Consider the following 23,387-nt stretch of genomic DNA (forward strand, 5'->3'; position numbering starts at 1 on the left):
GCCCCACCTCGTGACTTACAGGACTTAAATGATAATATAATGTAATGTTATGCTATGGTGTATATGCACGTATAAGAGTACGGCTGAGTGTGTATTTATTCCTGAATATTCCTGCCAACCTGTGCTGCCGGCCTAAGAAACCTGATTGGTGCCAGGCCCAGACAGTGCAACAATCAGAAGCTGGGTTGTAACATCTGCACTGGACATCAAAACACTTTTCAGCCAGACTAAGGGAGTTTCAAGGTCAGGGACATTCCAAACTATCAAGTACTGCTTTGGCTTGTTGTTGCACTGGCACAATGTCTGACACCTGTTACTGGATCCCAATTCGCAGCCTATCTGCAATCTCCACCACCCCCCAAACACCCCATATGTGCTTGTTTGTTCAAGTTGTGATGTGAGAGACTGCTTTCCATTCCTAACATTTAATGAAAAGAGGTTGTAACCTCATAGGTATAGTTTTAAACTAGGTCCGGGAGCAAAGACCACACCTCAAACACATCCCATTTCAGCCATGTTTGTGTTTAAGCACCCTGCCCCCTCCTCTCCCGTCTCCTCATCGATCTGTACATGCAGTTGAGGTCCGTCAGTGTGCGCGCAGCTGAGAGCGCAGCGCCGCACAGCTGAGAGTGGAGTGAATTACCCCCTATGTTTACCAGCTGTTCTGGTCGAAAGAACGAACATAACAAACAGGCAGACTTCTCGCGCAGACCTGTAACTTCTCTATATAGCCAGGCCCTCACTGGGCCATTCCTTTCAGAGACAGAGGCGCAATGCATGATGGGTGTTGTAGGAAAGTTGAATGGGTTTAAACCACAAGCTGTTTGTACAACTTTCTCCACAGCTAAGGCCAATTCAAAATATTATTGCTTCTATTGATTGCAGAGAACACCAGCTTTGACTGACAGTGGCTTTTTCCAGGGGTGAATTTGTCCTTTAAGGTTGAGGTTTACAGTCGGATACGTACGCATTTATTTAATACATGAATCAAAATATAGTGCCCATGTGAGGAAAAGAAACAACTATGGTATGTTATGATTACCCAATCTGGAAAATTGCATCCTTAAATGCTAATGGATTAACAGTAGGCTATATTAAAAAAACTTAATGAATAAATAAATAGATTCACTTACCAATAATGAAAACTGTGTTTTACTTAAATAGTTTTCTAAGATTTAAAAATGTTTCTAGATATTTCTGTGTGGTTTCACTGTTTGGGTGGCGTGACTGCAAACAATGAAATATTTGAGCCAAAACCCGTGTTCACACCACCCTATACAATGACTCAATTTCATTAACAATTTCTTATCCTACTCCTCCCCTATCTGTTCAGCTTATTTCTAATGTCCACTGGTAATAAAGCACATCAAACTTGAAGTATTAATCTTAATACTTTCTTGAAACCATGTTTTAAGTTATGATTTAACACCACTGGCGCATCACCAGACCTGTGGTGGTCGTGGCCCCGAGGAACAGGCCCCCGCTGTGGATGGCGTCCTTTATTTTTCTGCATGGAAGGTGGCAACCCCATGGCCAAACAGGAATGTGATCGACATCAGGGGGAAAACTTGAGTCAACATCGGCAGGGCATGCAAATCATGGAGACCTTCGATTGCTTTTGGGAATCAAAACAGACCCACAACTTATTGTTGTCATAGAAACAAAACCCACGTGCAGCGTTCTCTCACTGGGTGCAGTGTTTTTTCTCTCACAGCAGAAGTGCTTCATCCCAGCTCTCTCCAGCCGCCCTGCATGACTAATGTGAGCTTATGCTTGTGATGATTTGCTGGTTCGCCGGCGTTATTTGTCGTTTGGTCACGAAGCACAATGCCAGAGTCATGCAGTGTATTTATGTTAGAGCTAGCTGGCTAACCTTAGCATGCTTGCTAACGTAATTACGAACAAAATACTATCTGAGTGTGTGTGTCAGTTATCTAGCTTGACAAATAACTTCGCCAGCTAACATGACAAACAGTGTTGATTTTGTAAATTATGTAGCAGAACAAAGCAAATGTGCATAACAACCGATTGTTTTCTATTAGCCAATATCATTGCATTACCTGCCTAGGCTAAGGTTAGCCAGCCAGCTGTAAGCTGGCAACAAGCTACCGTTAGCTTGTCTGCTATCGCAGACGATTTGCCAGTTCGGCAACGTAGCAAAACACCCTTGAGTAGATAACATCAGCCAACTCGCACAGACTCTCTGGGCTGATCTGGCTGGTAATTGCATGGATCTGGCATTGTGTTTTGTAACCAAATGGCAAATTACTCAGTGTAGTTATGTTGGAGTTAGTTGGCTAACCTTAGCATGCTCGCTAACGTTATGACAACCAAAATACTATCCGAGTGTGAATATCAGTGTTGTCAGTCAAGCATGACAAATAACTTTGCTACCTGACATGATATTAACTGAGGTGTTATGACAAACTGTGTTGATTTTGGAAAATATGATGCAGGTCAACATGATACCGGTCAATGAACACGTCTCATAATTCCCCAAATGTTGCGGGAACTTTGAATAAGCCTGACAAGAAAGAGAACCTGTCCATGTTCACAGTAAATGTTTCAGAGTTCCTCAATCACTGAGAACCATGAATCTTGTCTGAATTAAAACTTAGAGTGAAAAAAACTGAGATGCCTCACATCACACAGACAAAACCACTGTGGCAGGAAATGATCTTTGTTTTATATTTAGATAACCAATCACATTTGAAGGTGTTGCTTTTATGACCACGTCATTGTCTACTCAAAGTTACTAAGAGGTCTCCGAACAAGAGACAGTGTCAAGATGATCGCGTTATGGCTCACACTGCTTCTCCTTCATCAGGCCTGTAAGTGATACGCAATAATGACTGTGTCCAGATGTCTGGCTGAATGATTATTTAATGTTTAATTTATTCTTCCTTTATACTTGTATCTAGATGCGCTGGCTCCAGTGATCCAAGTTCAACTTGGTGAACCTGCAACCTTCACATGTGGCTCGCCTGAGATTTTAAAGAATGACGCCTTCTGGTTCAAGCAGAGTGCTGGTGATGATCTGAAATTAATTGTGAGACAATGGACAGATACAGACAAAGTGTTTGGAGCAGAGTTTTCAGCTTCTAGATTTGATATAAAAGTTAATGAGAATACGAGCAATCTGACCATTTTGAGGACAATTCAAGAAGACGAGGGAATGTATCACTGTGGGGTCCTTGAGTGGGACAAGATAACTTTGAGTACGACATATTTGTCAATAAAAGGTAATTATGTGTTTTTTCAATGTCTTAGAATCAGCTACACTGTTTTAATGACTAAACAATGTTATGAAAAAAATGCTTCATGTAGCAGTTGTTGAAAGGATTTCCAATTCATATACATTATATTCTAACATTTTAAATTAGGAATATTACTCCATGTTGGCAATGTGGAGATTTGACCCATGATTTAATCATCTGAACAATAGGTTCTTACTGCTACATTTCATCATGTCAAAGCATTTTATATTGTGTTTATTTTACTTTTGAACGTCTTCAAATACACAGGAAACACTCAGAGGACATCAAACTACACTGTTGTTCAGCGGCCGACAGTTTCTGATCCAGTCCGTCCAGGAGACTTGATGACTCTGCAGTGTTCAGTCCTCTCTGACTCTGAGAGTCAAACGTGTCCAGGAGGTCACAGTGTGTACTGGTTCAGAGCCGGATCAGATAAATCTCATCCAGACATCATCTACACTGATGGAAACAGACGTGGTGGATGTGACGAGAGATCTGACACTCAGAGAAGCTGTGTTTATCGCTTCTCTAAGAACGTCAGCTCCTCTGATGCTGGGACTTACTACTGTGCTGTGGCCACATGTGGAGGGATACTGTTTGGAGACGGAACAAAACTAGAGCTTGGTATGATTATAAGTTCAGCACTGGAGGTGATCTTCATAATATTTTATAAACATCATGAATGAAACTTTCTTCTTTGTTCTCTAGAGCAAACAACAAGCTCTGAATTTGTTGCTCTGGTGATAGCGATAGTCTGCCTGGTCATTTCTGTGATTGGAAATATTGTTTTCATCTGTCACCGATCTCCGAGAGCAGCATGTGGACAATGTAAAGGTAAGAGTTGTTTACTGATTCAAAGATTTGGTAGTTTTACTTGAAACATTTATTGACTACAGGAAGTGTAACATCAAACAGGAGAGGACAAACCTTCACCTCCTGTTCTTAAATGAAATAGAAGATATCCATATCAGCACGTCACTGATATTTTGCACTATTTTGAGCCTCCACATTGCTGTTTATTCCATGTGTGCCTCAATAAACCTGAACAGGATGCACAAGTTATTAAGGACACTGTCCAAAAATGATGTTTGTAATGTTATATTTTAAACTAAAATGTGCTGAAACAGCTGAGGATCTGGATTTAAAAGTGAGAAAAGTACATAATGTTTCTGTCTTCACTCAATTCAAGGAATAGAAAGCGCCTCTTTGCCAGCAAGACATGACAACTCCAACCCAAGAATAGATGATATTGTAAGTGATCAAAGAAAGTTGCATACTGTATAACTTTAACATAACTCCTAACTTGCTGTATACGAACATGATCATGTAATGAGAACTTTATTTGCTGCACAGACTGAAGGTGGACATGATCTGAACTATGCTGCGTTGCATTTTCACGGCCCGAAATCTACAAGAGGGAGGAAGACTAAAGAGTTAAAGACTGAAGACGGTGTCTATTCTCAAGTGAAATGCTCAATGTAAATGTCTATGAAAACATGTGGGGGGTTTTATACGACTGACCTTAAAGTGTCTAACATGATTGTTGAGAGGAAGCAGACACTACTGTTTCTGCATCTACTTCTGAATGCATAAAATGACCCTTTATGTTACTGTGAGTTGATCCTTCCATCTTTTTATGTTTTACATCCTGTTGTTGTGTTTTAATGTCTTTTTAAATAATCTGAAATCTTTAGTAAAACCTTGTCATGTCTTATTAAAGCATAAATATCTTTTTGTCTTTCTTACACGTGCGTCTCTGCTTTTCCTCAGTGATATTAGGTGCATTTACTTACAGCATTTAAGACACAATTAAACAAAGAGGTTAAACAGACAACAGAACACATAGTAAGGAAAAGGAAAGAAATGCACTTTTTCATTATATAAGTTTTAAATATTTGTTGTCTTTGTTGAAGTTTATTTAAAGATTTGGACTGTAAAGAAACTGAAACAGCTCAAATTTTAGTGACTGATAAATGTCACATTTGACAGTGCTTGAAACACGAGGGACCACCAGGAAGCAGCTTAATGCACGTTAGTTCTCTAGGGTGAGTAAAGCCACAGCTTTTGGCTTTCAGCAAATACTTACTTTAAAGATTCTTTTGAGGCCTCTTGCCTATATCCTGCTTTTGTTGGTGCAGCACAAACCTCGTCACACGATCCCATGCGCAGGTTGAAGTCTCATCTTTGGCAGTCAAACTGTTGCAGGCTTCTCTCGGATGTTTTTTCTTGTAAACAGTGCCAACCTTTCAGGACAACTGGTGCTGCTTGAGTTTCAGCTCACTTTATGGGTGCAGGGCATCTCCAGTTAGAAAGTCCAGGGCATATGAGAATAAAAGAGACTACTTTTTTGATTTGTTTCTGTATTGTCTGAAGGAAACAGGGGTCATGGGGGCATGTTGGGTGTGATCTTCACTTCTTTTATCTAAGATATACTTATTGTCCTTTCTAAGGATTTGAAAGAGGTCCTTACTTGTTCACTGCTCCCATGTTGAAAGTGCTTGACGTTCTCTGTATTCAGTATAACTGTGTCTGCCCAAAGGTCTGTGTGGTCTCTGCAGGTCTTCCTCACCTGGTATGAGATTTAGGGACGAGGCCAGTTAGTGGAGACTTCCTCCTGCTATAAACTCCTCGGGGGTGATGGTGATCCTGCAGGCCCAGAGGTCATGTTGACTGAGGATAAATGAGAAAGTATTTAGTCAATATCATCCCCTACATGCTGAATGAAGTAGAAGCAGTGTGACCCCTAACACGATCATCTTGACACTGTCTCTTGTTAGGACAACTCTTAGTTATGATGTGACTGAACATGGTGACATGGTCATGATAGGTCAAACCTTCAGTTGCATCTCATTGGTTATCACACAATATACAATGAAAGAGCATTTCCTGCTACACTGGTCTTGTCCTGGTTTATGTGAAACATACAACCTCTAAAGAAAAAAACAGATGTGGTTCTGAGACGTCTGATCTCACCACAATGTCTGAGACGCCTCCCACCTGTTTGTTTGCAATGTACTCTGCTGTTACAGCCACCGCCTACACCTCCTTGTGCACCGATCAGCCATAACATCATGACCACTGACAAGTCGAGTGAATAACATTGATTATCTTGTTACAATGGCCTCTGTCAGTGGGTGGGATACGTTCGGCAGCAAGTGAATGTTTTGTCCTTGAAGTTGATGTGTTGGAAGCAGGAAAAATGGGTAAGTTTCAGGAGGTTTGTGACTTTGACAACTAAACAACTGGGTCAGAGCATCTCCAAAACTGCAGCTCTTGTGGGGTGTTCCTGGTCTGCAATGGTCAGTATCTACCAAAAGCAGTCATTGGAAGGAAAACCAACGACATGGTCATGGGTGGCCAAGGATTATTGATGCGGATTATTTGGAGTGAAGGCTGGCCTGTGTGGTCCAATCCAACAGAAGAGCTACTGAAGCTCAAATTGCTGAAAAGGTTAATGCTGGTTCTGATAGAAAGGTGTCAGAACACACAGTACGTCACAGTTTGATGCGTATGGGCTTGCCTTGCTGCAGACCAGTCAGGGTGCCCATCCTGATCCTCATCCACCACTAAAAGTTCCAACAATGGGCGCATGAGCATCAGAACTGGACCACAGAGCAATGGAAGAAGATGGCCTGGTCTCAGGAATCACGTTTTCGTTTTCATCATGTGGATGGCTGGGTCCATGTGCGTCGTTTACCTGGGGAAGACATGGCACCAGGATGCACTATGAGAAGAAGGCGAGCCGGCGGAGGCAGTGTGATGCTTTGGGCAATGTTCTGCTGGGAAACCTTGGGTCCTGCCATTCATGTGGATGCTACTTTGACACGTACCAACTACCTAAAGATTGTTGCAGACCAAGTACACCCCTTCATAGAAGCAGTATCTCCTAATGGTGTGGCCTCTTTCAGCAGACTGCAAAAATCCTTAAGAAATGGTTTGAGGTTTGAACACAACAAGTTCAAGGTGTTGACTTGGCCTCCAAATTCCCCAGACCTCAATCCAGTCGAGCATCTGTGGGATGTGCTGGCAAACAAGTCCAATGAATGGAGGCCCCACCTCGCGACTTACAGGACTTAAATGATAATATAATGTAATGTTATGCTATGGTGTATATGCACGTATAAGAGTACGGCTGAGTGTGTATTTTTTCCTGAATATTCCTGCCCACCTGTGCTGCTGGCCTGAGAAGCCTGATTGGTGCCAGGCCCAGACAGTGCAACATTCAGAAACTGGGTTGTAACATCTGCACTGGACATCAAAACACTTTTCAGCCAGACTAAGGGAGTTTCAAGGTCAGGGACATTCCAAACTATCAAGTACTGCTTTGGCTTGTTGTTGCACTAGCACAAAAAATGTCTGACACCTGTTACTGGATCCCAATTCACAGCCTATCTGCAATCTCCACCATCCCCCAAAACCCCACAGAAAGCCAGAGCTTAGTCAACAGCCTCCATTATCTGCTTGGGCAAGAACTCAAGCAGTAGCCACTTGGTACTTGGCACCATCACTTTCAACAACATGTGCTTGTTTGTGATGTGAGAGACTGCTTTCCATTCCTAACATTTAATGAAAAGAGGTTATAACCTCATAGGTGTAGTTTTAAACTAGGTCCGGGAGCAAAGACCACACCTCAAACACATCCCATTTCAGCCATGTTTGTGTTTAAGCACACCTTATTCATTCCTTACCCCTTTGACTCTGCCTTCACATAAACTGTGACCAACATGACAGAAACATGCTTACCTTTACCATAGATTAGAATAGAGAGAATAAAAGATCGCTAAACTCTCCTCTCCATCTCCTCTCACACAACCTTCCCAACTCATAATGTATTAATTCCTCTCTTTGTGTAATGATTTTTATATTCTTTGGAAGGTTAGAAAAATGCATTTAAATCGGTGATCAGATCGATGGTCGGCAGATCTCACGATTAAAAGAATCAGTAATTGGTATCGAGTAAAATCCTGATCGGGGCATCCCTGGATCATACTTACGGAAGGGTTTGGAGATAAAGGATGTGATGATTAAAATTAACTTGCGATAGCCACCATGTTTGTGTAGTAAGTGAGAGCCACATAAAGAACACCACATTTAAACACTAAACCCAGAAAAAGAAATGAGCCCTTCAGAGTTAAATGCTGATGAAACATTTAATAAGCTTTACAAACAGTTTGTGAGAAACGTGAGATGCTTCACATCACACGGACAAAACCACTGTGGGAGGAAGTGAACTTAGATGTATATTTAGATATCCAATCAGATTTGAAGGTGTGGCTTTGATGACCACGTCACCATCTTCACTTACAAAGTAACTAAGAGGTCTCCTGAGTAGAGACAGTGTAAAGATGATTGCGTTATGGCTCACACTGCTTCTCCTTCATCAGGCCTGTAAGTGATACGCAATAATGACTGTGTCCAGATGTCTGGCTGAATGATTATTTACTGTTTAATTTATTCTTCCTTTATACTTGTATCTAGATACGCTGGCTCCAGTGACCCAAGTTCAACTTGGTGAACCTGCAACCTTCACATGTGATTCACCTTATATTTTAAACAATGAAGCCTTCTGGTTCAAGCAGAGTGCTGGTGATGATCTGAAATTAATTGTGAGACGATGGAAAAATACACACAAAGTGTTTGGAGCAGAGTTTTCAGCTTCTAGATTTGATTTAAAAGTTCATCAGAATATGAACAATCTGACCATTTTGAGGACAGTTCAAGAAGACGAGGGAATGTATCACTGTGTAGTCCTGGACTGGAATAAGATAACTTCGTTCATGACATATTTGTCAATAAAAGGTAATTATGTGATTTTTTTGTTGTTGTTGAAAGGATTTCCAATTCATATACATTATATCCTAATATGTCAAATTAGAAATATTACTCCATGTTGGCAATGTTGAGATTTGACCCATGATTTGATTTTACATCTGAACAATAGGTTCTTACTGCTACATTTCATCATGTCAAAGCATTTTATATTGTGTTTATTTTACTTTTGAACGTCTTCAAATACACAGGAAACACTCAGAGGACATCAAACTACACTGTTGTTCAGCGGCCGACAGTTTCTGATCCAGTCCGTCCAGGAGACTTGATGACTCTGCAGTGTTCAGTCCTCTCTGACTCTGAGAGTCAAACGTGTCCAGGAGGTCACAGTGTGTACTGGTTCAGAGCCGGATCAAATAAATCTCATCCAGACATCATCTACACTGATGGAAACAGACGTGGTGGATGTGACGAGAGATCTGACACTCAGAGAAGCTGTGTTTATCGCTTCTCGAAGAACGTCAGCTCCTCTGATGCTGGGACTTACTACTGTGCTGTGGCCACATGTGGAGAGATACTGTTTGGAGACGGAACAAAACTAGAGCTTGGTATGATTATAAGTTCAGCACTGGAGGTGATCTTCATAATATTTCATTAACATCATGAATGAAACTTTCTTCTTTGTTCTCTAGAGCAAACAACAAGCTCTGAATGTGTTGCTCTGGTGATAGCGATAGTCTGCCTGGTCATTTCTGTGATTGGAAATATAGTTTTCATCTGTCACCGATCTCCGAGAGCAGCATGTGGACAATGTAAAGGTAAGAGTTGTTTACTGGTTTAAAAATGACATTTCAGGGGTTTATTGCCAAGTAGGTTTCCACATACAAGGAGTTTGCGTAAGTGTAACTCTATTTACAGATTCTTAATAAGAATGTAGAATCTGAACACACAGGACTTTGGTATGAGAATTGTTCTGGTTTCTGTTTGTACTACATTTATAATACTGACCAATCACCTATCACGAAAAACCGTCTGTATGCAGAGCAAAAGCAGGCAGAACACAATGTTTCGTTATGACATCCCAGCTCCCGTCGGTGGTCATCTGACAATAAGTTAGCTTCCTATTAATCTCTAGAGACAGACAGCTAACAATCTGCTCTTGATCAAAAATTCAACTTGAGACAAATTCGCTTGACACTGTGTTGCGAAAGCCGATCAGCATTTAGATTTCCCGACTTCCACGAATGCATCAGATATGATCATTTTTACTTTTCACAAATCTGCACTATGATGTTGTTATGTCCACAAACTCGTTAATTAAAGTAAATTACAAGAAAATCGGTTTATTTTTTGGGTTCATGCCTCTATAGTAAACTGAGGCTCACCAGAAACAGATGAACAGGCGTTCTTCTAGGGGATTTAATGAACCATGAAATGACAGCATTTTGTTGACATATCTGAAGGGGCGAATTTTGCTTCACGTTTGATCTGAACGCACAGTCGCTTCTCGAGTTGCGAATTGGACTGTAAACCATGCAACGCACGGTAAATGAAGTGCTGGGTGGAAGTTGTTTATCACTAACTGTGGGTCACGCCTGAATGCCCGAAAAGAGGTTATATCGGCTTCAGATGATGGTCGATGGGTCTTGAGATTGTGGTAAAAATAAAAATAGAATATATATATATATATAACAGAATTTAGCTATGCAATCAATTTGGCACTATAATTTCCTTTGGGATTAATAAAGTTCTATCTTACTTTGTTTTCTATTATTCAAATGTGTTTTTGAATCACGTTGGTTAAAGTTTGTTTCATTTCAAAAACTGTACACATATTTTAATTTAATTAAGTTTCGGAGCCTCGCCTTCCTCCTGAAACAAACAAGCACTTACAAGCCATTTTGCCATTCAAAGGTCAGACCTTAGTCGCGATTGGCTGAGTATTTGGAGTGATAGCCCCAGAGCGGCTGCACCGCACTCTCACTCCAAAGTTGTAGAAAACATGGCTGCTCTGGGATCAGTTATTCGGCCCTATATGTACGAGCCAGAATCGCCGGGAGGTATCAGAATGGTAAGTTGAAATCTTGACAACGACTTGACTTCAAGCTAGTGCAAGAAGGCAGCCTGAGGTGAATGACGATTGGTCGATTTCAGCGAAAGCAAGGTTCTCCTAGAAACCTGCAGCTGTTCTGAGCGGCCCGTTTCAGATGCGACCTTTGTAAACATGTAACTCTGGAAAAACACGGAATTCACTTTTTCTCTATGAACAATAAACACCCAAACATGTGAAACCCATGCACAATATGAGAATATGCATTTAAAAGATATGGCCCCTTTAAAAAGAATAACATATACATATTAAAGAGGATTATAAAAAACATGTACAATATATATTTGGTTTAAGAATGAGCTGTATATTCTGCACAGGCATGTGCACTACTGCTGCTGCTACTAAATAATAATGTCCGAATCTTTCTCAGTTGTGGTTGTCGCCATAAGTAATAGGACTTCATCATACATGCAAAATATATTCAAACTACTTCATCCTTAATTATAACTATTGATGTTTTTTCTGTTTCGTGATCCTGCAGCCGTTGCTCTGCAAAAGAACAGCAACCTTCAAAGCATACAACAGGTAAAGTATTTAAAGGCACGATTAACTTAAACAAAACCAACATTTAATTATTTTAATCTTCTCATGTCTGTATTTTGTCAGAGCAATAAGGACACACTGGTTTACTCCGCTGTCATCTTCACCATGATGAGAGCTGACAGCGGGGCAGTGAAGGATGCAACAGCAGTGGAGAGAGAGAGGATCTACGCCGCTGTGAAGGCCTTTAGGTTGGACCAGTGAGTGAATCATTAGTAGGTTCTGTGTGAGCTCGATGATGATGACATTGGTTGGTTTAGAGCTACAGAATGTTTAGTGAGTTTGTGGATGTTAAGTAGTACAGCAGACCATTTCAGTCTTTCCAGGAAGTTGTGGTGTTGCATGGCGAATCATCGTGGTCCCCCAGCGTGTTTTTCCCAGTCGCTCACAGCGGATTTGTGATGCGTTTAACAGAAAAAAAACCAGCACAACTTGCATTGCAGTTTTTTTAATAAGCTACCACAGAATCAAGCAGCTTAGGCCGCAACAATCTAAGATTCATGTTTAAAATCAGTTTGATTGATTGTGTTTTTATCAAAATGTTCAGCTGTTGTCTCTGTGTTTATCTAAGTTTTAATTTACTAGTTTTGATTACCAAACAATATTCTTTAATTCACAATACATTTACTTTGTCAAATCTTGTCAAATTAAAGGACTGTAAAATATGTGTTACCAGGACTCTAATGTTGTCTCTCTGTAAGTCCACCACCACTTTGATTACGACTGAAATATCAGACCAAACTTGGATGGATTACTGTGAAATATTGTAAATACGTGTTTCCAGAGGATGCTATCAGGGGGGCTTACATGTTTTGTGTTGTTAATGGCAGAATTGCAGGGACATTCAGAGGAAGTAGCGCTAAGATATATGACACATCTGACATCCTGATGTTTGTTTCTTCTGTGTAAATGAATCTAGCATGAGCCTGCTTGTTTTGTTACAGGCCTTTTCTTTGCAAAACATCTTATCATCTTTGGTGACACTCTAAATTTCAGCCATGTGTGCATTGAGACACAAATTTACAGAGAACAAAAGAAGAGTGCGAGAGAGAGAGAGAGAGAGAGAGAGAGAGAGAGTAGATGATCAGTGGTTTTGTGTATCTGTCTGCCACAAGTTTCCACAACTGTAGAGCAAAGCACAGCTAACAAAGATATACAGAGATCTTATCTTGTGTCCTGTGTTAAAAAATAAGTCATGCAGCATAAAAAAGTTGCAGGAAAACTACCTTAAATAAGTTAACTCCTCTGCCTGCTTGTGTCACAGAGCTTTGTAAAGGCCTTTTATATGTCTGCCGTGAGAACAACAAGCAAAGCCACATGCAACAGCTTCACTGACACACAGGCTGCGGTTGACTGTTTCTCTGTGCGCTTTGACCAACCTTCAAGGCTGTTTACTCAGAGCGTATATGACTGTGACCTTGAACAGGATGTGTAATGAGGGACGGGCTGCGTGAGGTTTCTGCAGGCTAGTTTGAGTTGATAAAAGCGAAAGGATTGTTTTAATTTTCTTTTGTGTTAATGTGGCTTTTCTGTGCTTGCAACCAAAGACAGCTACACCGACACGCATTTGTGATTTATTGCAGATGCATGTTATTTCATTTAAATGTAACTTCATTGATCACTGTTAATATGGACAGGCTGGCATTAAAACAGTGCTCCAAGTTCAAATTAGAAGAGACTTTAGGAAGGATATGAAACAACATATAAAGAGCGAAAAGTAACTCAAGATCAGTCTAACAAGCTTCTGGTCAAAAAGACCGAGCTGGGACCAGTGAACTTCTAGCGCTTTCACCCTCTTGGATGTGAAAAGCACCAAACCACAGAAAAGTACGATAAAAACAGTCATTACAAAGTGAAACTGTACCCTTTATTTACTCGTGTAAGTTGTTATGACACTCCACCTGCCTATTTAAGATCAGTATAAGCGGCAGTGCAGGCCGAGCATCATGGACCTCTAACAGAGAGAGAGGAAGCAAGAAAAGCCCCTCGGTGTTCACACCTCAGTTTGAAGCCAAACCACAGCAGTGCTTCAGTTTCCATGCATCACTTGTTTGTCAGCGCTGGCTGTGAATACGTGTTTGTTTCTTGTGTATGTGCCAGGCGCATGCAAGAGTGCATATGTCGCATTTGCAAGGACTTTATGGTCAAACCAGATCTTTTTTGCTAGTCGTCAATATCATGATGGAGCTTAAGGCCACAAACCACAATGCATTGGTCTGAATGTTTTACATGCAGATTTGACCCTATATATAGCTAGCTTATCTCCGAGGTGATTGTGGTGTTAAACTGCACTGCTATATCTTGGGTTCTTATCTATCATCATTTTTTTGTGGTTTGTGCTCAGATTCACATGAATTATTCCTTCAGATCTAAAGCTGCAGGTCAGAGGAATCAGAAGCTATTGTGTACGCTTCTCATAGGTGATTGTGTTTCTATGATAGCGATGTTCTGCTCTTTCTTTTCTTCTTCCCCCCCGACAAGAAGTGTACCTGGAGTTCTTCCTTCCTTCTAATGTGCTTTGCTACAGGTGGATGGTAGAGTGGGCAGGGCATTATTTATGACGTGTAACATTTCTTGGCTGGCTCCAATTTTATTAATTTAGCTTCCTGTATTACTGTTATCATTTGACTGCCATGTTAAGCAGCTGTGAATATTTATTGTGTGCATGTCTCATGTTGCGTTATCTTCATATAAGGCCGTTGTGACTTGTGTCTGTGAAAAGCTTTTTCCTTACTTGCTGAATTACAAATATCTGGATCCAATTTTAAATACAGGCAAACAAAAAATTCCAATTCAAAGCTGTTAGGATCAATATTTTCACAACTCTCAATCTCACTATTACCTGCTAACAAGGCAGTGGGATGCTTATCCAATCCACAGAGAAACAACACCTGACACATCACAGGGTAACTCTTGATTCGATACGCGATATGTGGCCCACGTTAACGACAAGATCACGATACAGCGATTCTGCGATAATTGATATATTGCAAGCATGAGTCAGGACGATGATAAATTGCCATACCGATATTTTGTCCCCCACCTAATGCACAGTACTAAACATGATGGTGACCTCCCAAAAGCAGACAGGGAGCTATGTTGTTTATGGGCTCAAGAAATCTGGCCTTTACACAGATGTCCATACAGAGTCTGGTTCGGGTTAAAGCAATCATTTTTTCTTTTTTTACTATCTCTCTACCGTTTCTACAATTACCTTGTAACCCAAAACAAGTGGTTTGAGTTGCTTAGCTGCTTTGAGGAAGTTTCTTTTTGTTTCAACCTCGACGACCCCTGTGAAAAACGCGGTAAGTCTTCTACGTTAATCACTTTGCTGATCTTGCTCTGCACATGTGTAAGTAAGTAGTCAACCTTGGGCATAGCGTGTAGGTTGACCTCAGCGATTGAGGCATGCGCCGCATGTGTGGAGGCACGCTCCACGATGAAACAGCACCAGATTCCACTCGCTGCGTACATACTTGATAGTTAGACAGAAACTCAACAGCATTGAATTTTATCATTTTATATTTAACAGCTAACATTCAAACTAATGAGCACACTCAAGCCATCCGAGTCATCATGCCTACCATGCTGTGTAAATACACAGTGAATGAAAACATCACAGACATGTGCTCTGTTGTACCAAGTTGCCTCTTTCTCCTTCCTCTTGTGTTAAGGGAAATTCTGTCACGATCTGTGGCTGCAGTGTCGGTGTTGTGTGTTTGTGCTTGTGATTGTCTACTTTCAGAGGTGCACCGGAGGGCTGGGCGGAGTTGCGGTCTCGGGAGTGATCACACCCACACGCACCTGCAGCAGGTTGATAATCAGCGCCTGGTTAAAAGCCCTGATCCTCACGCTGTCTGCTGCCAGATGATTTCGTGAACCACACGCGGTATATGGCTCAGTCTTTCGTATTGTTTAGACCTTCTATAGTGCTCCTGTGTTTTTTCCCTGTGCTACAACTAACTTCGTCCTGCTCTGTCTGCAGTGTCCTCCTGAGCACCGACCAAAGTGCGACTCCGCTTCAGTGTCTCGAGCCCTCAGCACCTCTGCAGCACTCAACCTGCCCTGCGCTCCGCCGAGCAGCAACACACCTCGCAGCTCCTCAGCCCCGCTGCCACCCGCCACCTGCCCTGCGCTCCTCCGAGCGACAACCCGCCACGCAGCTCTTCAGCCCCGCTGCTACCTGCTCTGCGCTCTTCCGAGCGGCAACCTGCCCTGCGCTTCCCCGAGCGGCAACACACCTCGCAGCTCCTCAGCAGCTTCAAGCCTCAATTTACAGTAGCTTGTATCCAGTGGTGTTCAAATAAATACCTTGTTCATCCGACCCCAGCCTTGTGTCCGCTTTTGGGTTCAACCCGTTCCTACCGAGTGTAACAGAATCATCTGGCCTCTAAATGGACCCAGCGGACCCAACATCAGTCGCCCAGGCCCTGAATGCTCAAGGAGTCCTGGTAGGGAGGCACGACCAAATGCTGAAACAAGTCATGGATGCCCTTCAGGTCCTCACCACCAACGTCTCACAGCTCGGCCAACAAGTCTCCGTGCTTTCTACGCAGCCACCAGCGCTCCCTTTAACCTCCACTGCCAATGTGAGCCAACCTCCCGCTTCAAGCACAGCTCAACCCCCTTCATCTACCACCAGAGAGCCTTTTAGTCCCCCACCAGAGCATTACTCAGGCAACATAGGTTCTTGTAGTAGCTTCCTGTTACAATGTTCCCATGTGTTTGATCTGCAACCCACTAGTTATGCCTCTGACAAATCTCGTATAGCTTATACTATGAACCTCTTAAGAGGAAAAGCAGCACAGTGGGGGACCGCATTATGGGAGGGGGGTTCTAATATTCTCGACTCTCACGCCTCTTTCGTAGACGAAATGAGGAAGGTTTTTGATCATCCTGTGCAAGGTTCAGTGGCAGCTAGCCATTTATTCAATTTAAGACAGGGATCTCAGTCGGCAGCCGAATATTCTATTGAGTTCCGCATTCTGGCGGCAGAGACTGGCTGGAACGAGCCTGCTCTTGTAAATTTCTTTTTACAGGGGTTATCTGAGAACTTACAGGACGAGTTAGCGGCCAGGGAAGAGCCAGCCTCTCTGGAGCAACTCATTTAATTAACCATTCGATTAGATAATCGTTTGAGGGAGAGGGTAAGAGAGAGAACCTGCAACAGTCGCAGATTGGCTAGCTCCACCCCCAGTCAGTCCCCTCTTCCTCCGACAAGACATCTGAACACCCCACATCCCTCCGGGGTTCCCCGAGCTCCTCCTGCTGTTTCGGAGGAACCGATGCAGCTGGGAAGATCTCGCCTGACTCCAGAGGAACGACAACGCCGAAGAGCTCTGCAGTTATGCATTTACTGTGGCCAGCCCGGACACTTCCTCGCCCTCTGTCCGGCTCTGCCAAAAGGTCCGGCTCGCCATTGACAGAGGGCACCTTGGTGAGCCAGACATCCTCATGCTCCAGCCCTCTAGTCCGTCTAACTCTTCCTGCATCACTCCAGTGGTCTCGCGAGACCTTACCCATTCAAGTGTTCGTGGACTCCGGTGCCGATGATAATTTCATCGACATGTCCCTGGTTGAACAAACTTTGATCCCTATTGAAGCCCTCGACGCCCCCAGAACTGTGAACGCCTTAGACGGGCGAAAATTGGCTGTAATTACTCACCGCACATTACCCATCACCCTAGTAATTTCCGGTAATCATCGGGAGATGATACAGCTCTTTGTCATTCCTTCCCCCTTTTCCCCGGTGGTGCTGGGACTCCCCTGGTTGCGTCTCCACAACCCTCACATTGACTGGACCGCAGCTGCCATTTCCAGCTGGAGCCCCTTTTGCCACACCCACTGTTTTCGTTCTGCTGTTTCCGCAGACGGGATTAAAACTCCGGTCATCCCTGAACCCCCAGATTTATCGCTAGTTCCTCCAGTTTATCACAACTTGGCCCCAGTTTTTTGCAAAGAACTAGCACTGTCCCTGCCACCTCACCGCCCTTACGACTGTGGTATCGACCTCCTCCCCGGCGCAACTCTCCCATCCAGTCGCCTCTACAACCTGTTGCGCCCCGAGAGAGAGTCGATGGAGGAGTACATCAACAGCTCCAAAGCCTCGGGTCTCATTCGCTCCTCTTCGTCTCCCCTCGGAGCTGGATTTTTTTTCGTGGCAAAGAAGGATTCGATTACTGAGGACTGAACAAGATCACCATTTAGAACAAATACCCGCTTCCTCTGATTGATCCCTCGTTTGAGCCACTTTGTCATGCCCGTGTATTCTCCAAACTAGACCTGCGGAACGCCTATCATCTAGTCCGCATAAGGGAGGGGGATGAGTGGAAGACGGCGTTCAAGACTCCCCTTGGCCACTTCGAGTATCTGGTTATGCCTTTCGGCCTTTCTAACGCCCCCGCCGTTTTCCAGGCTTTGATCAATGACATTTTGAGAGACATGCTCAATCATTTTGTTTTCGTCTATTTAGATGACATTCTAATCTTTTCGGAAACCATGGAGGAGCACGTCGAGCATGTGAGGCTGGTGCTCCAGAGGCTGCTCAACAACAAGCTTTACGCCAAACCAGAGAAGTGCGAATTTCATGTTTCTAAAGTCAACTTCCTGGGTTTTGTCATCGCTCAGGGACGGCTGCAGCCGGACCCTGTCAAGGTTCAAGCTGTGGAAGAATGGCCCACACCGGCTACCCGCAAGCAGCTGCAACGATTCCTGGGTTTTGCTAATTTCTACCGGAGATTCATCCGGGACTTCAGCCGTGTCGCTGCCCCTCTCACTCAACTAACCTCCTCCAGCACACCCTTCAGCTGGACCCCCGCTGCTGACGCAGCCTTTCAAAGACTTAAGGGATTATTTACTCATGCCCCCATTCTCCAGCATCCGGACTCGTCTCGTCAGTTCGTGGTTGAAGTGGACGCTTCAGACTCCGGGGTGGGAGCCATTCTCTCTCAGCGCAGCGCTGTTTCCCACAAACTGCATCCCTGCGCTTTCTTCTCTCGACGGCTCTCTCCTGCGGAGAGAAACTATGACGTGGGGAATAGAGAGCTGTTGGCGGTGGTTCTGGCCCTTCAGGAGTGGCGACATTGGTTGGAGGGAACCCGGGAGCCGTTCCTTATTTGGACCGACCACAAGAACCTCGAGTATCTGCGTTCAGCACGAAGATTGAATTCTCGCCAGGCTCGCTGGTCTCTGTTTCTGAGTCGCTTCAACTACACCCTTTCGTTCCGCCCCGGTTCCAAGAATGGGAAGCCAGACACTCTTTCTCGCCTTTTCTCTGGCGACTCGCCTCCTCCCGACCCTGAACCCATCATGCCTTCTCCCCGGATCATCGGAGCCGCTACCTGGGGAATAGAGACTATTGTACGGGCGGCCCAACGTACTCATCCAGATCCCGGCACAGGCCCACCTAATCGCCTTTTCGTACCGGAGGCGGTCCGTTCCCAGGTTCTTCAGTGGGGACATTCTTCCAAGCTCAGTTGTCACCCCGGAGCTCAGCGGACTCTCCAGTTCCTCCGCCAACATTTCTGGTGGCCCGGCCAAGTCAGAGACGTTGGTGAGTTTGTTGGCGGCATGTGTGGTGTGCGCTAGGATCTCCTTCGACCCCTACCCGTTCCTAGTCGTCCCTGGTCCCACATCGCGGTGGATTTCGTCACCGGACTTCCTCCCTCTAACGGACACACAGCCATCCTCACTATCGTGGACCGCTTTTCTAAGATGGTTCATTACATTCCGCTAGTCAAACTCCCCTCCGCTACTGAAACAGCAGATCTACTAGCTCTACACGTTTTCCGGCTCCATGGACTCCCCGCTGACATCGTCTCTGATCGAGGTCCCCAGTTTACATCACGGGTCTGGCAGGCTTTCTGCAGGGCGTTTGGCACTACATGCAGCCTGACTTCTGGTTACCATCCACAGTCTAACGGACAAACTGAGAGGGCGAATCAGGACCTAGAGACCGCTCTCCGCTGTATCACGGCTCGTAATCCTACCTCCTGGTCCTCCTTCCTCACCTGGGTGGAATACGCGCACAACTCACTTTCCAGTGCGGCTAAAGGTATGACTCCATTCATGGCTGCGTATGGTTATCAACCACCTCTCCTCTCTGCGCAGGAACGAGACGTCGCTGTCCCCTCTGTCCAGGCTCACGTCGCCCGGTGCAAGGAGGTATGGAGGATGGCACGAGAGGCGATTACGCGCTCTACCCGGCGTAGCCAACGGTTAGCAGATCGTCGCCTCATCCCCGCTCCTACATATCAACCTGGACAAAAGGTGTGGCTTTCATCCCGTGATCTGCCCCTACAAGTCGAATCTCGCAAGCTGGCTCCACGTTTCGTTGGCCCGTTTGAGGTGGAGAGGATAATCAACCCCTCCGCTGTTCGCCTAAAGCTGCCTGCATCCTTAACAGTTCACCCCACCTTTCATGTGTCTCAACTTAAACCTGTGTCCTCCAGTGACCTCAGCCCTCCGGCCGAACCCCCGCCACCCACCCGGCTCATCGACGACGACCCCGCTTACACAGTCAGTAAGATCCTGGATGTTCGTCGCCGGGGCCGCGGGTTCCAGTTTCTGGTTGACTGGGAGGGGTACGGTCCCGAGGAAGGCTCGTGGGTCTCACGGGCCCTTATCCTGGATCCCACTCTCCTACGTGACTTTTATCGTGAGTTTTCCAACAAGCCGGGTAGGGCGCCCGGAGGCGCCCGTTGAGAGGGGGGTACTGTCACGATCTGTGGCTGAAGTGTCGGTGTTGTGTGTTTGTGCTTGTGATTGTCTACTTTCAGAGGTGCACCGGAGGGCTGGGCGGAGTTGCGGTCTCGGGAGTGATCACACCCACACGCACCTGCAGCAGGTTGATAATCAGCGCCTGGTTAAAAGCCCTGATCCTCACGCTGTCTGCTGCCAGATGATTTCGTGAACCACACGCGGTATATGGCTCAGTCTTTCGTATTGTTTAGACCTTCTATAGTGCTCCTGTGTTTTTTCCCTGTGCTACAACTAACTTCGTCCTGCTCTGTCTGCAGTGTCCTCCTGAGCACCGACCAAAGTGCGACTCCGCTTCAGTGTCTCGAGCCCTCAGCACCTCTGCAGCACTCAACCTGCCCTGCGCTCCGCCGAGCAGCAATACACCTCGCAGCTCCTCAGCCCCGCTGCCACCCGCCACCTGCCCTGCGCTCCTCCGAGCGACAACCCGCCACGCAGCTCTTCAGCCCCGCTGCTACCTGCTCTGCGCTCTTCCGAGCGGCAACCTGCCCTGCGCTTCCCCGAGCGGCAACACACCTCGCAGCTCCTCAGCAGCTTCAAGCCTCAATTTACAGTAGCTTGTATCCAGTGGTGTTTAAATAAATACCTTGTTCATCCGACCCCAGCCTTGTGTCCGCTTTTGGGTTCAACCCGTTCCTACCGAGTGTAACAAATTCTCTTGATTTATGACCCCAACGAGAAGAAACATTGTGTCGTTATATCATGGTGAGTATGAGCTCAACATTGTTTCCAAGTATCATAAAAACACAAAGGAACATGATGAACAACATTGCTCTTCACATTAAGATGAGACAAGATGTGTGAGTGTCAGAAACCCACCGTAGCACATGAAACGAAAGCTTGCTCTGGTTTTGTTTCATGTGTTTGAGTTGGAAAGATGGTCGATATTTCCACTGTTGTGTTAAACCCCAACATAGCCAGAAGCCAATCAGATCGCTCTGTAACTGTTCCCTCCCACCTGCTATGATTACATTAAAGTGAATCATTTGATAATGCACTCTACATAACAGCCGTCTCAAGTGAGATAACCAGAAAATGCTGCTTGTTTTTTATTTACTCCTGATGCTCAGAGCAGGGCGTAAGTACATAAATGTCAGCTTTACTTCAAATATACATTTAAATTATTGTCATCCTCGTTACACTGGTTTAGAAGAGTGCATGCAGTAATATTATCCTGTTACTAATGTCATATAATGTCTTTTCAGGATGCTCAGATGATCAGAACTTAGAGCAAAAGACTGTTCGTGTTGGAGCTGATGTGGAAATGTCATGTAAACGCGAGTCTACAGGAAGCTTGTTTTGGATCAGGATGGGTTCTGGAAACTTTCCTGAGTTCTTTGGGAAAACATACAGCTTATATGGACGAGGTAGTCGCATTACAACCAAAGAAGAGCATGGAGCATTTGTTCTAGAAATTACAAGAGCAGATTTACATGATCCAGGACTTTATTACTGTATGAAAACAAATGAAAAAAACTTGATGTTTTTGAAAGGAATAAATCTGACAGTTGAAGGTAAGTACACCACATTTTTTCCTCTATTTCCGAACTTAAGTTTGTCTTTTAGATGAATTATGTAAAAGTGCACATCTTTAAGTCAAGATTTAATCAAATAAAATGTGTTTTCAATCCCCCAGCACCTCTTTCCCCTCCTGTCCCTTCACCCGCTCCTGTCCCTCCAGAAGACTCTGAGAAGACAGCCTGTCCAGGAGAACACAGCGTGTGCTGTTTTAAAACTGGATTAAACCAATCTCTTCCTAACTTCACTCGAGGAATCAGTGTTGATGAAGAAAGGAGCCCTATGGGACTCTCAGCAAAGAAATGTATTGACAGTTTCTTCAAAAACATCAGCTGTTTGGATTCTGGGACTTATCACTGTGCTGAGGCCACATGTGAGGACAACATTTCTGGAAGAGAATCAAACACAGACAAAGAAGGTAACTTCATCCTGTTTGTATACAATGAGAAAGGTCACATATTTATCTTTGATTAGGAACAATAGTAGTGTATAGTCTCAAATACACTTTGACTTGTTAACTTTCATTATTTGCTTCTTTTTAAATCAGCAGTCAACATCGATTTGCAGACGGACAACACATTTCTCTCTCTGTTATGTGCTGCTCTGGCTGTAAGCCTCATTGTTATAGCCACTCTTATTTATTCAGTCAGGAAACTCCAGAAAAGATCTTGTGGCTGTTGCAACGGTAAGAAAAGTCAACTATATGTCGCCCTGTCAAACATTAATTTGCAAAACTCGCTGCAGATTGATTCTGTGTTTTTATATGATAATGCAGCTGATGTTCTTCTGCAAAGAAATGAGGAAACAGCCAGTGGTGATCCGCAAAGTCAGCAGGTGAGGAATGTAAAGTGACATGAAGTTATCAGCATTTTCCTCAGCTTCATTGTAATTGTTCTGTTATCCTCTGTGTATTTTGTCAGGCAGATGAGGACTCATTGATTTATTCTGCACCAACCTTCACTGGTAGGAAATCTGGCAAAGCAGAGGCCAGGGACGTCAAAGCACAGGAGGAAGAGAGTATCTACGCTCATGTCAGGGCTGTTCAGGTGAAAGAAATGTCTTAACACTGGAATTAATGGTGGTGTCACTTTCGTACGCACTTGGTACGAGGAATATTCGGCTTAAGTAGCCCTGTAGCTTAATGTCTTATATGTCAATATTTTTCTCTGTTAACTTAAAAACATTATATGTATGTAACATGTATTGTATGTAAATGTTGGTTTCATTGTGAGCTGTAATCAAAGTCGTTACTTCCTTCTTGGCTTACGTCTACCTATATGTGTCAATGCTGTTAAAAAGTATGTACTAAATACAATTGATGGCTGTGTAGATGTTTTTCCCTGCTGAATGAATAAATATGTTATGAGAAGAGATTCCAAACCAGCATCGAAAAAAAAAAGATTAACGTTTCAACCTTTCCTGAGTTTTCCTGTGTC

The 23,387-nt window shown here is 44.1% G+C and overlaps 2 protein-coding genes and 1 long non-coding RNA gene across 3 annotated transcripts; all 3 read left to right on the plus strand.

Annotated features, from left to right (window-relative positions):
• Window positions 1–2,788: 2,788 nt before the first annotated feature.
• On the plus strand, window positions 2,789–4,739 carry LOC138597905 (uncharacterized). The gene is made up of 6 exons (XM_069669462.1): window positions 2,789–2,831; window positions 2,922–3,242; window positions 3,525–3,881; window positions 3,966–4,091; window positions 4,447–4,508; window positions 4,611–4,739. The coding sequence occupies exons 1-6, from the start codon at window positions 2,789–2,791 to the stop codon at window positions 4,737–4,739; spliced, it is 1,038 nt and encodes a 345-aa protein (XP_069525563.1).
• Window positions 4,740–8,602: 3,863 nt separating this feature from the next.
• LOC138598520 (uncharacterized) lies at window positions 8,603–15,958 on the plus strand. The gene is made up of 5 exons (XM_069670315.1): window positions 8,603–8,645; window positions 8,736–9,056; window positions 9,719–9,819; window positions 11,743–11,853; window positions 15,662–15,958. The coding sequence occupies exons 1-5, from the start codon at window positions 8,603–8,605 to the stop codon at window positions 15,956–15,958; spliced, it is 873 nt and encodes a 290-aa protein (XP_069526416.1).
• A 6,547-nt stretch (window positions 15,959–22,505) lies between these two features.
• Window positions 22,506–23,057, plus strand: LOC138597740 (uncharacterized). Its single transcript, XR_011308633.1, has 3 exons — window positions 22,506–22,636; window positions 22,727–22,785; window positions 22,872–23,057. It is a non-coding gene; the product is annotated as an uncharacterized lncRNA (long non-coding RNA).
• Window positions 23,058–23,387: the final 330 nt, after the last annotated feature.

Source organism: Semicossyphus pulcher, unplaced genomic scaffold, assembly GCF_022749685.1.
Source record: "Semicossyphus pulcher isolate SPU_LCO1_2020_fin unplaced genomic scaffold, fSemPul1.0.p SCAF_2, whole genome shotgun sequence".
Lineage (NCBI taxonomy): Eukaryota > Metazoa > Chordata > Actinopteri > Labriformes > Labridae > Semicossyphus > Semicossyphus pulcher.

What these genes read in the sequence shown, in the direction of transcription:
- LOC138597905 (XM_069669462.1), top strand. Translation starts at nt 2,789, where the DNA reads ATGATCGCGTTATGGCTCACACTGCTTCTCCTTCATCAGGCCT. An exon ending in GCTTCTCCTTCATCAGGCCT is followed by an intron (nt 2,832 to 2,921) that starts GTAAGTGATACG and finishes ACTTGTATCTAG; the next exon opens with ATGCGCTGGCTCCAGTGATC. An exon ending in CGGAACAAAACTAGAGCTTG is followed by an intron (nt 3,882 to 3,965) that starts GTATGATTATAA and finishes TTTGTTCTCTAG; the next exon opens with AGCAAACAACAAGCTCTGAA.
- LOC138598520 (XM_069670315.1), top strand. Translation starts at nt 8,603, where the DNA reads ATGATTGCGTTATGGCTCACACTGCTTCTCCTTCATCAGGCCT. An exon ending in GACATATTTGTCAATAAAAG is followed by an intron (nt 9,057 to 9,718) that starts GTAATTATGTGA and finishes TTTGTTCTCTAG; the next exon opens with AGCAAACAACAAGCTCTGAA. An exon ending in TCATCTGTCACCGATCTCCG is followed by an intron (nt 9,820 to 11,742) that starts AGAGCAGCATGT and finishes GTATTTTGTCAG; the next exon opens with AGCAATAAGGACACACTGGT.